A 14,573-nucleotide genomic window follows, 5' to 3' on the forward strand; every position below is an offset into this window, starting at 1 on the left:
AAGAAACATTTAACTCAATAGAGAACCAGTTTACACTCCTGAGAGGGAAAAGCTCCACTTCACAGAAAAACAGCCATGGAGAACTAAATGGATAAGGGACAGCATAAAGCTAAAAGACAGGGCTTATAAAAATGTGAAAAACAGCACAGATCCTCCCGATTGGGAAACACACAAAGACCAGCAAACTACCAAAAGGGATATATAAAAGAAAATTGCAACAGACATCAAAATCAATAAGAAGCTTTATAGTGACATAAAGGGAAAGCAGGTGGGCAGAAGCAATATTGACCCATTAAAGACTGAAAGTGGGGATTGTGGTCTTTGTGTTCCTTATTTCAGGATGGTTGGCATAGTGCTCACAAAGACCACAAAATAGCATTAACTTAAACAAAGCTATGATTTTATTTACACTACTAAACTGGGATTCGACATGGAGTCCTTAAGAATACAAAATTGAGCAATAACATCTAACTACACTCATCTACTGCTCATCTCACGACTGGTATAAACTATAATCTAACTTTAGTTACACTATCTGCCCTTCTGAGCTTCACTAGCTATCCCCTGCATACACTCCTCCCCTAAGGTCTAGCATCACTGCCTTATATAGTTGTATCTGTAGCTCCCTCTAGTGGCTACTCTCGACACTACATTAACCCTTGCAATGCTGTAGTTATGATAATGCCACAGGGATATTGCCAGTGACTGTGGGGATATGGCAGACATGTTGAATACATTGCTTCAGTATTTTCAGTAGAAAAGGAGGATAGCTTTCCGGATGTTCTGAGGACATTATGGATAGGTGCTCAAATTGGCAGGATGTAACTAGGGATGCCCCACATGGATCTGTGTTAGGGCCTCAATTGTTCACACTCATTAACAACTTGAATAATGGCATAGAAATATATCCAAATTTGCTGATGACACAAAGTTGTGTGGCATTGTAGACAGTTTAGAATAGAGCATAAAATTACAAAGGGATATTGATGGACTAGGTGAAAGGGGAAAACTGTGGCAGATGGATTTCAATGTAAGCAGGTGAGCGGTTATTCATTTTGGATCAAAAAAGGATAAAACAGAGTACTTGCTAGATGGAATGAAGCTAAATTCAGTGGATCTCCAACGAGACCTGGAAGTTCATTGATCTTTAAATTGCACCAAAAAGTATAATCAAAAAGGCTAATGGAATGCTGGCTTTTATACCCAGAGGACGGAAGTATAAAGACACAGGGGTTATGGTGCAACTTTACAAAACCCTGGATGAACCCCACTTAGGGTCACTGTTACCAGGTCTGGGCACCACACCAGAGGAAGGATATTTTGGCCTTGGAGGGAGTGCAACGTAGGTTACAAGAATGATACCTGGACTTCAGGGGTTAAGTTATGAGGAGAGATTATACAAATTAGACTTATTTTCTCTAGAATTTAGACAGGCAAGGGGTAATCTTATTGAAGTCTTCAAGATATTAACAAGAAAAGACAGGGTGGATGAAGACGGGGGCTGGATTCTCCGTTGCCCGACGCCAAAATTGTAATCGCCGATTGGGCGGAGAATCGATTCCGACTCCGGAATCAGAGCCGGCACCGGTTTGACGCCAGTTTGCGATTCTCCGCCCCCTCCAAACATGCCAAGTGCGGTTGCAATGCTAGTTACTCCCCCCTTTAAGTATTTACCCTTTTTGAAAGTTCCTATGGAATCTGCTGCCACCGCTCTTTCAGGCAGCACCTTCCAGTTCACAACAAGTCGCTGAGTTAATAAATTCTTCTCACTTCCCCCTCTGGATCTTTGTCAACTACCTTAAATCTGTGTTCCTTTGGTGACCTACCCTCCTGCCAGTGGAAACAGTTTCACCTTATTTACTCTTATCAAAAAACCTTCATGACTTTGAACGATTCTGTTCAATCTCCCCTTAACCTCCCAAGCAGGATAATCCCAGCTCCTCCAGTCTCTCCATGTAACTGAAGTCCCTCACCCCTGGTACCGCTCTGGTAAATCCCCTCTGCACCTCATGGGGCAGTCAGTGGCGTAGTGGTATTGTCACTGAACTAGTAATCCAGCATTTGAGGAATGAGGTTCGAATCCTATCCCGGCAGATGAATTCGAGAACTGGATGATCGTGCAACCATTTTCGATTGTTGTAAGAGCGCCTGGTTCACTATGTGACTCTAGTTCCACAGCAATGTGGTTGAAGACACTCGGTTGAAGGGTACTAGGGATGGGCAGTAAATGCTGGCCCACCCAGCGATGCCCAGGTCCAATGATAAAGTTAATTTCTATCGATCTATGCCTGAAGAATTCACCTTCTCAAATCCATTTGCTTAGTAAATGGCAGAACAAGCTGAAGGGACTGAATGATCTCTTGCTTGTCCAATATTTCTAACAATCGTCGTTCACAAGGTTAAGGAGATGGCGGCAGAGTTTCTCTGTCACAATATCCCAGAGTTAGCCCCGCCTATTGATCTAGACACATGAGGTTATGGTAGCTGGAGGAATTTTAAATTCAATTAATTAATAAGTCTGGAGTAACTAATAATAATGGTCATGAAACTATCGGATTGGCTCACCAATATCCCCAATCTACAGCAATGTGATTTGCTCCTCTCTGAAGCGGCCTGATAAGCCATTCTTCAAAATCAAACTTGGTGTAGAAATTGTGGATGTGCTTACACCACATGATTCGAAAAGGTGGCTCACCACCATCTCCTCAAAGGCAGACAAGGATGGACAATAAATGCTGGCATTACCAACACTCACATCCCAAGAATGAAGAGCAAAGGAACTCAAAAGTCAACTGCACTCTCGGCGAAATAATATTCACTTTACACTTTGTCTGAATCTACGAGTCGTACTCGAGTCAACTTGTCTTTGTGTCTTGTATCAGGTCATATATTTCTGACTAATCCTCTGTGCCCGCCGAACCTTCTTAATTTAAATATTCTCACCATGTTTCCTGCAGTCTTTGCTTTTCATAATCCAAGATTTTGCTAGCTGTTCGGGCAGCACGGTGGCGCAGTGGTTCGTGCTGCTGCCTCACGGCGCTGAGGACCCGGGTTCGAATCCCGGCTCTGGGTCACTGTCCGTGTGGAGTTTGCACATTCTCCCCGTGTCTGTTTGGTCCCACCCCCACAACCCAAAGATGTGCAGGTTAGGTGGATTGGCCGCGCTAAATTGCCCTTTAATTGGGGGGGGAAAAAGAAATGGGTACTCTAAATTTATATTAAAAAAACTGATTTTGCTAGCTGTTTTACACAGCAGTTGCCTCCCACAGATTGATTTGACTTCCTAAGCTCTCCAAAACACCCAGCCTGTCTTTACACTTTTCACTGATGATGTGTTGCCACCTGTCACTGAGAAAAGAAATGTTACTATGGTGGGGTGCAATTTGTAACGTAGCACATGCACCCTTTTGATAGATTTAAGTTATCTCTGCCATTGACGTATTTATCAGAAATTTCAGGAACTGCACACTCTGTGGAACTGGGATTTGGAACATTTTGTACAAACATTTAAAACTCTTTTTGAATTGGCTGGTGAGCAATATTGGTAAATTTAGTGATTCAAATGGCCAACAATTTCCTATTGACACAGTACGTTGATACAGTATGATATCATCAACTTGCTGAGCTTTTCCCTGTTATATACAGTGTTGGTAAACTTGAGGCAATCGTCAGTATCCTAACCTGCGCCAATTTTCCATGACCCACCACCCAGCCACTCACTAACCTACAGGGGCTCCCGGCCTGGCAACTCAATTTAAAACATTTTCACCCTTTGTTTTCAAATTCTATGGCCTCATTATCATCATAACATCCAAAGGGCAGCACGGTGGCGCTGTGGTTAGCGCTGCTGCCTCACGGTGCCGAGGACCTGGGTTCGACCCCGGGTCACTGTCCGTGTGGAGTTTGCACATTCTCCCCGTGTCTGCGTGGGTCTCACCCCCACAACCCAAAGATGTGCAGGGTAGGTGGATTGGCCACGCTAAATTCCCCTTGAATTGGAAAAAAAATAAAATTGGGTACTTACTTATTTTCGAAGAATCTTCATAACATCCTCCAGCCCGACCAGATATCTGCACTCAGATACCTTTGGCTTCTTGAGCATTCTCAATTTTTATCACTCCACCGTCCTGCCTACAGCTCCCTGAGCCCTAAATCTGGAATTCTGCCCCTAAATCTCTCCCTGCTCCTTTGCGATGCTTTCTAAAATTACCCCTTTGACAAAGCATTTGGTCATCTGCCTCAATGTCCGTAAGTGACTGAGTGGGAGCGATTCAGCGACTTTGTTGAGCCCGAGGGACGGGAATCATGCTGAAACCTTGCACAAGTCACCTGACTCCGCCTGCCACTTGTTGGGAGTGATCCAGACCTAAATATTTAAATCAGCCTTAGGGCTCATTTAAATACCCGGACACTGGATTCACCCGGCGCCCGGGACACACTGCCCGTGCCTGGGAGAACTTGCCAGGACTCTGTTTAGTCCTTGTCCCCACAGTCTTAGACCAGGCGTATTGGCACATGGGGGGGGGTCTCCCAGGCCATTGGAGACTCCCAGGTGATCGGACACAGGGCAGGGTGGCACCATGATATTACCCCGGCAACTGGTCACCTTGCCAGTGCCAGGCTGCCTGGGGCAGTCCCAGGGTGCCCAGGTGCCAGGTTGGCACTACCAGGGGTTGGGCACGGGGGGGGGGGGGGGGGCGGGTGGACCTTGGCAGGAAGAGGGGATGAGAGGGGACTTTAACGTGAGTCCACTGAATCACGGCCAGCTTCTAATTTTGACACTTAATGTCCCCTTGAAGAGTTTGGGGACACTTTTAAACCCTGTTAATGGTGCTATATAAATGCAAATTATGCTGACTTCCGGGTGCGGCGATGACCAGCTGAGTCGCACGTTTCGGCAGCTCCCTGTGAAACGGACTTTTGGGCTCTTGATAGGAGCACCAACGGCAATTTTGACGGCTAAAAACACTGTGCGGTAAACCAGAAGGGTGTTCCCCCTGGACACGGATGGAAAAAGGAGAGGAAAGTGGCCGGATTGCAGCGGATCCTTTGGAACAACGGCAAGGAAGGCAAGCAGAAACCAAGATGGCGTCGGAAGGTGGCAGTTTCATATGGGGCCCTGAACAGCAAGAGTTTTTGAAACGCTGCGTGGAGGAGATAAAAAAGGAAATGAAGAAAGAGTTGTTGGCCCCGATATTACAGGCGATTGAAGGGCTGAAAGAGGAACAAAAGACCCAGGAGCAGGAGCTTCGGGTCGTGAAGGCGAAAGCAGCAGAGAATGAAAACGATATACAGGGCCTGGTGGTGAAGTCGGAGATACAGGAGGCACACCAGAAACGATCTGTGGAGAGGTTGGAGGCACTGGAAAATAACGCAAGGAGGAACAACTTGAGGATTCTTGGCCTTCCTGAAGGTGTGGAGGGGGCGGACGTCGGGGCATATGTGAGCACGATGCTGCACTCGTTAATGGGAGTGGAGGCCCCGACGGGTCCGTTGGAGGTGGAGGGAGCATACCGAGTTATGGTGCGAGGATCGAGAGCAGGAGAAGCTCCCAGAGCCATAGTGGTGAGATTTCTCCGTTTTAAGGATAGAGAAATGGTCCTTAGATGGGCGAAGAAAACTCGGTGTAGTAAATGGGAGAACGCGGTGATCCGCGTCTATCAAGATTGGAGTGCGGAGGTGGCGAGAAGGAGGGCGAGCTTTAATCGGGCCAAAGCGGTACTTCACAAAAAAAAGATAAAGTTTGGAATGCTGCAACCGGCAAGACTGTGGGTCACATATCAAGGGAGGCACCACTACTTTGAGACGGCGGATGAAGCGTGGACTTTTATTGTAGAAGAAAAATTGGAATGATTGGACTACGAAAATGAACGTTTGGACAAAGTGGTGGGACGAGTGGGGGGGGGTGGCGAAGAGGGATTGTATGATTAATCCTGCGGTATGGTAACTTTTCTTTCTCCCACAGGTGGTGATGGGGGGAGGTGGGGAGGGAGAGGAGATGGGGCGTTGGCCATGGGAGGCGGGGCCGAGGGAGAGGCGCGGGCTTGGTTCCCGCGCTATGATAATTATGGCGGGAATAGAGAAGCAGGAAGGAGGGGGCGCCGCACGGGGCGAGCCGTGATCACGGGGGGAAGCCGAGGTCAGCCAGAGTTTGCTGACTTCTGGGAGCAACATGGGGGGAGTAATTACGCTAGCGGGGGGGGGGGGGGGAGGGGGGAATTACTGGGTTGCTGCTGCTGGGGAAAGGGGGGAGTGGGTACGGGAAAGGATGGGCGGGGGGGCACCGTCTGGGAGAAATACAGCTGCGTGGGAACTGGGCGAGAAGCTGGAAAAAGATGATGGCTAACCGGCAAGGGGGGGGTTGGGAAGCCCCCCAACTCGGCTGATCACGTGGAACGTGAGGGGGCTTAACGGGCCGATAAAGAGGGCATGAGTACTCGCACACCTTAAGAAACTTAAAGCAGATGTGGCCATGTTACAGGAAACGCACCTGAAACTGATAGATCAGGTTAGGTTGCGCAAAGGATGGGTAGGGCAGGTGTTCCATTCGGGGCTGGATGCGAAAAACAGGGGGGTGGCTATATTAGTGGGGAAGCGGGTAATGTTCGAGGCAAAGACTATAGTGGCGGATAACGGGGGCAGATACGTGATGGTGAGTGGCAAATTACAGGGAGAGATGGTGGTGTTGGTAAACGTGTATGCCCCGAATTGGGACGATGCCAATTTTATGAGGCGAATGCTAGGACGCATCCCAGACCTAGAGACCGGAAAGCTGATAATGGGGGGAGACTTTAACACGGTGTTGGAACCAAGGCTGGATAGGTCGAAGTCCAGGACTGGTAGGAGGCCGGCAGCAGCCAAGGTGCTTAAGGATTTTATGGAGCAGATGGGAGGGGTGGACCCGTGGAGATTCAGTAGACCTAGGAATAAGGAGTTCTCGTTTTTCTCCTATGTCCATAAAGTCTATTCACGCATAGACTTTTTTGTGTTGGGTAGGGCATTGATCCCGAGGGTGAGGGGAACGGAATATACGGCTATAGCCATTTCGGATCATGCCCCACACTGGGTAGACTTGGAGATAGGGGAGGAAACAAGAGGACGACCACCCTGGAGAATGGACATGGGACTAATGGCGGATGAGGGGGTGTGCTTAAGGGATGCATTGAAAAGTACTTGGAACTCAATGACAATGGGGAGGTTCAGGTGGGAGTGGTCTGGGAGGCGTTGAAGGCGGTGGTTAGGGGGGAGCTGATATCAATAAGGACACATAAAGGGAAGCAGGAGAGTAAGGAACGGGAGCGGTTGTTGCAAGAACTTTTGAGGGTGGACAGACAGTATGCGGAAGCACCGGAGGAGGGACTGTATAGGGAAAGGCAAAGGCTGCATGTGGAATTTGACTTGCTGACCACAGGCACTGCAGAGGCACAGTGGAGGAAGGCGCAGGGTGTACAGTATGAATATGGAGAGAAGGCGAGCAGATTGCTGGCACACCAATTGAGGAAAAGGGGAGCAGCGAGGGAAATAGGGGGGGTGAGAGACGAAGATGGAGAGACGGAGCGGGGAGCGGAGAGAGTGAATGAAGTGTTTAAGACATTTTATAAAAAATTGTATGAAGCTCAACCCCCGGATGGGAGGGAGAGAATGATGGAATTTTTGGATCGGCTGGAAATTCCCAAGGTGGAAGAGCAGGAAAGGATGGGATTGGGAGCACAGATCACGGTAGAAGAAGTGGTGAAAGGAATTAGGAACATGCAGACGGGAAAGGCCCCGGGACCGGACGGATTCCCAGTTGAATTTTACAGAAAATATTTGGACTTGCTCGCCCCGCTACTGACGAGGACCTTTAACGAGGCAAAGGAAAGGGGACAACTGCCCCCGACTATGTCAGAAGCAACGATATCGCTTCTTTTAAAGAAGGAAAAGGATCCGCTACAATGCGGGTCCTACAGACCAATCTCCCTCCTCAATGTAGGTGCCAAGGTCTTGGCCAAGGTAATGGCAATGAGAATAGAGGAATGTGTCCCGGGGGTGGTTCATGAGGACCAAACTGGGTTTGTGAAGGGGAGACAGCTGAACACGAACATACGGAGGTTGTTAGGGGTAATGATGATGGCCCCACCAGAGGGTGAAACGGAGATAGTAGTGGCGATGGATGCCGAGAAAGCATTTGATAGAGTGGAGTGGGATTATCTGTGGGAGGTGTTGAGGAGATTTGGGTTCGGAGAGGGGTATGTTAGATGGGTGCAGCTGTTGTATAGGGCCCCAGTGGCGAGTGTGGTCACGAATGGACGGGGATCGGCATATTTTCGGCTCCATAGAGGGACAAGGCAGGGATGTCCTCTGTCCCCATTACTGTTTGCACTGGCGATTGAGCCCCTGGCGATAGCGCTGAGAGGTTCCAAGGGATGGAGGGGAATACTTAGGGGAGGAGAAGAACACCGGGTATCTTTATATGCGGATGATCTGCTACTATATGTGGCGGATCCAGCGGAGGGGATGCCAGAAATAATGCGGATACTTGGGGAGTTTGGGGATTTTTCAGGGTATAAATTGAACATGGGGAAGAGTGAGATGTTTGTGGTGCATCCAGGGGAGCAGAGTAGAGAAATAGAAGACCTACCGTTGAGGAAGGTAACAAGAGACTTTCGTTACCTGGGGATCCAGATAGCTAAGAATTGGGGCACATTGCACAGGCTAAATTTGACGCGGTTGGTGGAACAGATGGAGGAAGATTTCAAGAGATGGGATATGGTAGCATTGTCAATGGCAGGGAGGGTGCAGGCGGTTAAGATGGTGGTCCTCCCGAGATTCCTCTTTGTGTTTCAGTGTCTCCCGGTGGTGATCACGAAGGCTTTTTTCAAAAGGATAGAAAAGAGTATCATGGGTTTTGTTTGGGCCGGGAAGACTCCGAGAGTGAGGAAGGGATTCTTACAGCGTAGTAGGGATAGGGGGGGGCTGGCACTACCGAGCCTAAGTGAGTATTATTGGGCCGCTAATATTTCAATGGTGAGTAAGTGGATGGGAGAGGAGGAAGGAGCGGCGTGGAAGAGATTAGAGAGGGCGTCCTGTAGGGGGACCAGCCTGCAGGCTATGGTGACAGCCCCATTGCCGTTCTCACCAAGGAACTATACCACGAGTCCGGTGGTGGTAGCTACACTGAAGATTTGGGGACAGTGGAGACGACATAGGGGAAAGACCGGAGCACTGGGGGGGTCCCCGATAAGAAACAACCATAGGTTTGCCCCGGGGGGAATGGATGGGGGATATGGAATGTGGCAAAGAGCAGGTATAACGCAATTGAAAGATCTATTTGTGGATGGGAAGTTTGCGAGTCTGGGAGTGCTGACCGAGAAATATGGGTTGCCCCAAGGGAATGCATTCAGGTACATGCAATTGAGGGCTTTTGCGAGGCAACAGGTGAGGGAATTCCCGCAGCTCCCGACACAAGAGGTGCAGGACAGAGTCATCTCAAAGAAATGGGTGGGGGACGGTAAGGTGTCGGATATATATAGGGAAATGAGAGACGAAGGGGAGACTATGATGGACGAACTAAAAGGGAAATGGGAAGAAGAGCTAGGGGAGGAGATTGAGGAGGGGATGTGGGCAGATGCCCTAAACAGGGTAAACTCGTCGTCCTCATGCGCCAGGCTAAGCCTGATTCAGTTTAAGGTATTACACAGGGCACATATGACTGGAACACGGCTCAGTAATTTTTTTGGGGTGGAGGATAGGTGTGCGAGGTGCTCGAGAAGCCCAGCGAATCATACCCATATGTTTTGGTCATGCCCGGCACTACAGGGGTTTTGGATGGGGGTGACAAAGGTGCTTTCGAAAGTAGTAGGAGTCCGGGTCGAACCAAGCTGGGGGTTGGCTATATTTGGGGTTGCACAAGAGCCGGGAGTGCAGGAGGCGAAAGAGGCCGATGTTTTGGCCTTTGCGTCCCTAGTAGCCCGGCGCAGAATATTGCTAATGTGGAAAGAAGCCAAGCCCCCGGGGGTGGAGACCTGGATAAATGATATGGCGGGGTTCATAAAGTTAGAGCGGATTAAGTTCGTCCTAAGGGGGTCGGCTCAAGGGTTTACTAGGCGGTGGCAACCGTTCGTCGAATATCTTGCGGAAAGATAGATAGGGGAGAACAAAGAAGGCAGCAGCAGCGGCCCAGGACTTGGGGGGGGGGGGGGGGATGGGGGGGATGGGGGGGGGGGGGTGGCCTGAGACAAGGCAGTTGCCAATTAGGGCTAGTTTTTATTTTTTGTTATTTAATATTTATTTATTTGTTGTTGTTTTTGTTTAAATTTAAAAAGGTCATTATTATCTGTTTTGTTACAATGTTGTGTAAAGGATGCACAATGTACTGTGTTGGTTGACCAAAAATTTTCAATAAAATATTATTTTAATAAAAAAATAAATAATAAATAAATGCAAATTATTGCTGTTGTTTTATTGTCAGTGGTGACAAGTTTGGTTATGCCATATTTGTTGACTGCAAAGTTCCCTCGGATAAGAAAGTGCTGCTCCATGCACACTCTTAATGAAACCATATTGGATTTACAAATGGTTCTCCAAACTTTGACTGCTGAAACCTGCTTTCCAATTCTCGCTGTGATTGAATCCCTTCCTTTATACTGTTTCTTAATTTTTATGAGCAACACCAAACAAAACTTAGGCGAAAATGTTTGAACTGTTATTTACTGACTTTTGTTTGCAGTGCAATTTATCCCTTTGGACTTGGTTCCATAATCTTGAGATCTAAACCAGGCATTGTAAGAATCCACTCGGAAGATACCAGAATTGAGAGTTTCTAATCATCAGGGATAATAAAACAGGCCGGAATCTTCACTCTGGGAAAGAGGTGACTTAGGGATGACCTGATAGAGTTCTTTAAAATTATGACTGGTTTGATCAGGTAGACGTAGTGAAGATGTTTCCACTTGTCAGCGAGGAGAGACCAAAGCTAGGGGTGATCAATATCAGATAATCACTAATAAATCCAATCAGGAATTCAGGAGAAACACCTTTACCCGGGGAATGGTGAGAATATGGAACTTGCTATCCCCGGGATTGGTGAGGTGAATAGTTTAGACACAGTTAAGAGGGAACTAGATAAACACATGAGGGGGAAAAGAACAGGTTCTGACCACCTGAGAGGGCAGGTGATATCTCGAGCAGTGTAATCAGATTCGCAAGTGTTGGAGGTTACTACTGCTTACAAATACGATATACGAAACATAGATGATACCAAGAAGAGCAATTCGGGCAAATGTATTATCATATTGCACTTGTTTTTTCCCAGGCATATTTAAACAAGGCTGCACCGCTTTCAAGATGATCACACCCAACATAGATGAGGAGGCAGCAATGATGGAGGATGTAGGAATGCAGGACGTCCACTACAATGAAGTGAGTTAACCTGGGCCGTATCATAACTTTTAACGTGGCAGTTTTTGTTAAGTAATGGGTTAAAAGTTCAGTAATGCATTAAGAGACATTGCAATTAGTTATCTCATTTCATAGAATCATAGAAGTTTACAGCATGGAAACAGGCCCTTCGGCCCAACCAGTCCATGCCGCCCAGTTTTTACCATTAAGCTAGTCCCAGTTGCCCGCACTTATAGAATCATAGAAGTTTACAGCATGGATTATGTTAAGTATCCAATGATTGACACTGATATGTAAAGGGGCTTCAGGTGGCCCTTGTGGCAGGAGATGTGTTGTTAGAGTTTTGTGCAGAGGCTGTGGAAGTGAAATAAATGGTGTTTGGTGAAAAGGAACAGGACTTTTGACTCTTCATACAACGGTAACTAAAACCGTTATGAAGACAATGGTAGCAGAGGATGGTTGCTGTGCAAATGTGAAGGTTTGAAAGATACAAGGGGACCGTACAACCAATGGAGAAGTGCAGTAGTTATGTGGACTAAGGTAACTGCCTTGGGAAAGAGAAAACAAGGTAAAGTATTGGCTCTTTCTCTACCTTATGACAGTAAAATCCAAAACAAAGTGCTTTCTGAACTGGAATTAGAAGAGTTAGACTCAGAAGAAGGTCTGGAGACTCTATTACAATATATGGATAAGATTTACAAGAAAGATGGCTTGTTAAGTGCGTATGAAGCATGGTCGGAATTTCATAAGTTCCGGAAAATAGAGGAATTCTCCATGGAAGACTATATAATGGAATTTGGCAGACTATATAAAAGGCTGCAGAAACACAACCTGGAATTTCCACAGTCTGCGTTGGCCTTTAAATTACTTGACTGTGCTAGAGTGAGTAACATGGATAGGCTACTGGTTTTGACAGAAGTTCAGTTTACGGATGAGGATACCTTATTCGATCAGATGACAAAAGCTTTAAAGAAGTTTCTGGGGAAACATTCGATTCCGATGGCTCTGATGACTCAAATAGGTCAGTCTGCTATAAAGCAGAATATGGAAGATACACTACTAATAGGATGGCGAAATTGTACGGCTACGAACAGGGCCCAAGACTATAGAAGGAGATCGAGACAAGGAAATTATGAAGACAGAAACCCAGTTAGAACTTACAATAGGAAGATGAACCCCAGAAATGCACGGGGCATGATAAATCGATGTTTTCAATGTGACTCTCAATACCATTATGTCTTCAACTGTCGAAAACATTATGATCGAGTGTTTGAAGCGACACATGACACGGAAGAGTCAGAAGAGGAAAAAGATAGTGTTCAGAGAGAAGATATTGTCCTATTAACAAGCAGTTTTTACGCCGGTAATGAGGGTGTTGGTTGCAGAATCCTTCAACTGTGCTGTATTGGACAGTGGCTGCACATCTACTGTGTGTGGAATTGACTGGTTAAAATGTTACCTGGACTCCTTGAATGCTGAAAATCGTAACAAGGTTAAGGAATTTGAAAGTTCCACAAGTTTCAGGTTTGGGGATGATAATACTCTGAAGTCGCTGAAAAGAGTGGTGATCCCTTGCAATATTGCCGGAGTGAATCATTTCATTAGCACGGATGTTGTATCAAATAAGATACCTTTGCTTTTGCGCAGACCGTCGATGAAGAAAGCACACATGAAACTGGATATGGAACAGGATAAGGCAACAGTTTTTGGAAAGACAGTGGACTTACAATTTACACAGTCGGGACACTATTGTATTCCATTACTGACAAATAATATTTCAAGTACAGTTGTTAAGGATGTGTTAATGGCAGTCGAAAATGGGACTTTTGCTGATAAAAAGTTTGTTGTATTAAAATTGCATAGGCAATTTGCACATCCGTCTCCTCGGAGGCTAAAAAATGTATTAAAGGATGCAGGGGTAAGGGATGAAGACTATACTAAACTGATAGAACAGGTTAGTGATTGCTGTGAAGTTTGTAGAAAGTATAGAAGGACACCAGTACGACCGATAATAACCCTACCTTTGGCCAGGGATTTTAACAACATTGTGGCTGCAGACCTTAAGTTCTGGGATACGGCCATTTTTCCGAAAGGCAACTACCAAAAGTTGGTACAAAGGTGACATACTTGCCTGAAGGGTCTAGTCAATGGAAGGATGCAACTGTTATTAGAGCAGGGAGGGAAGGCCATTGGAAAGTATAACATTGGTTGAATGTACAACATTCAGGGGAGGGAGTTAAGACAATGGATTGGGAACACAAAGTTCAAAAATGGAGGTCACAGAAACACAGTGCCAGTTCAGATAGTACATCGGTTAGTGAACAGGTCTGCAGGAAAAGGTCGAGAATTTTGAAAGGACATCCCACAGCAGATAGGAAAGATCAAGCAGTAGCAGTATAGAACAAGTTAACAGGCGGGAGAGGGGATGTAGTTTATCAAGGTCTCGGAATATGAGTAAGACTACGAATACTAATAAGAGTAGAAGCCCACATGCACGTGAGATTTTGGTGGTTTCCAATAAATTATATGAAAAGTTTTCAAAGATGCTAAACAGCAAGAATTGCATAGTTGGAGTGAATTTAGGGTATACACGGAAGTACCTTTTGGGGACAAAGAGCTCTGTCCCACAGATGGATTTGCACGGAAAAGGTTCTTCCGGATGGAACTTATAAGGCAAAGGCCAGGCTTGTGGCAAGGAGATTTGAAGAAAGCTTAGAAGATCAGGATTTAAGGGTAGATTCACCTACAGCAGGAAAGGTTAATTTTAAAGATCTCCTTTTAGCCACAAAGGCATGGGAATGCAAATCTATAGATCTGAAAGCTGCCTTCTTGCAGGGGCATCAGCTCCAGAGATGGAGATTTTTCTCCATCCTCCTAAAGAAGCAGCTAACACAGAAGGGGTACTCTGGAAGTTGAACAAATGTGTATGTGATTTAAATGTTGCATCTAGAGTCTGGTATTTTTCGGTAAGGTCAGTTTTGTTAAAGTTAGGCTGTTACCAGTTGAAAGTAGATCCGGTAATGTTTTACTGGCAGTATAAAGGGAACCTTTCTGGCATCTTTATGATGCATGTCAAATAATTTTGTGGGGTGGGACTAGTGATTTTGAAGCTATTGTAATCTCTGGTTTGAGGAAAGAATTCAGGGTTGGAAGTCAGTCTTCCGGTGCATTTAAATATATTGGACTGGAAATTG

The 14,573-nt window shown here is 46.4% G+C and overlaps 1 protein-coding gene across 15 annotated transcripts in view; it reads left to right on the forward strand.

The window, feature by feature from the left end:
• LOC140391521 (dedicator of cytokinesis protein 9-like) overlaps nt 1-14,573 on the forward strand; it is a 407,496-nt gene that overhangs the window by 336,220 nt on the left and 56,703 nt on the right. For all 15 annotated transcript variants that reach the window (XM_072476084.1, XM_072476085.1, XM_072476095.1 and 12 more), the window contains one exon: nt 11,294-11,400. In XM_072476084.1, the coding sequence (XP_072332185.1) occupies nt 11,294-11,400 (107 nt within the window). The remainder of the gene's footprint in view (nt 1-11,293; nt 11,401-14,573) is intronic.

Source organism: Scyliorhinus torazame, chromosome 15, assembly GCF_047496885.1.
Source record: "Scyliorhinus torazame isolate Kashiwa2021f chromosome 15, sScyTor2.1, whole genome shotgun sequence".
Classification (NCBI taxonomy): domain Eukaryota; kingdom Metazoa; phylum Chordata; class Chondrichthyes; order Carcharhiniformes; family Scyliorhinidae; genus Scyliorhinus; species Scyliorhinus torazame.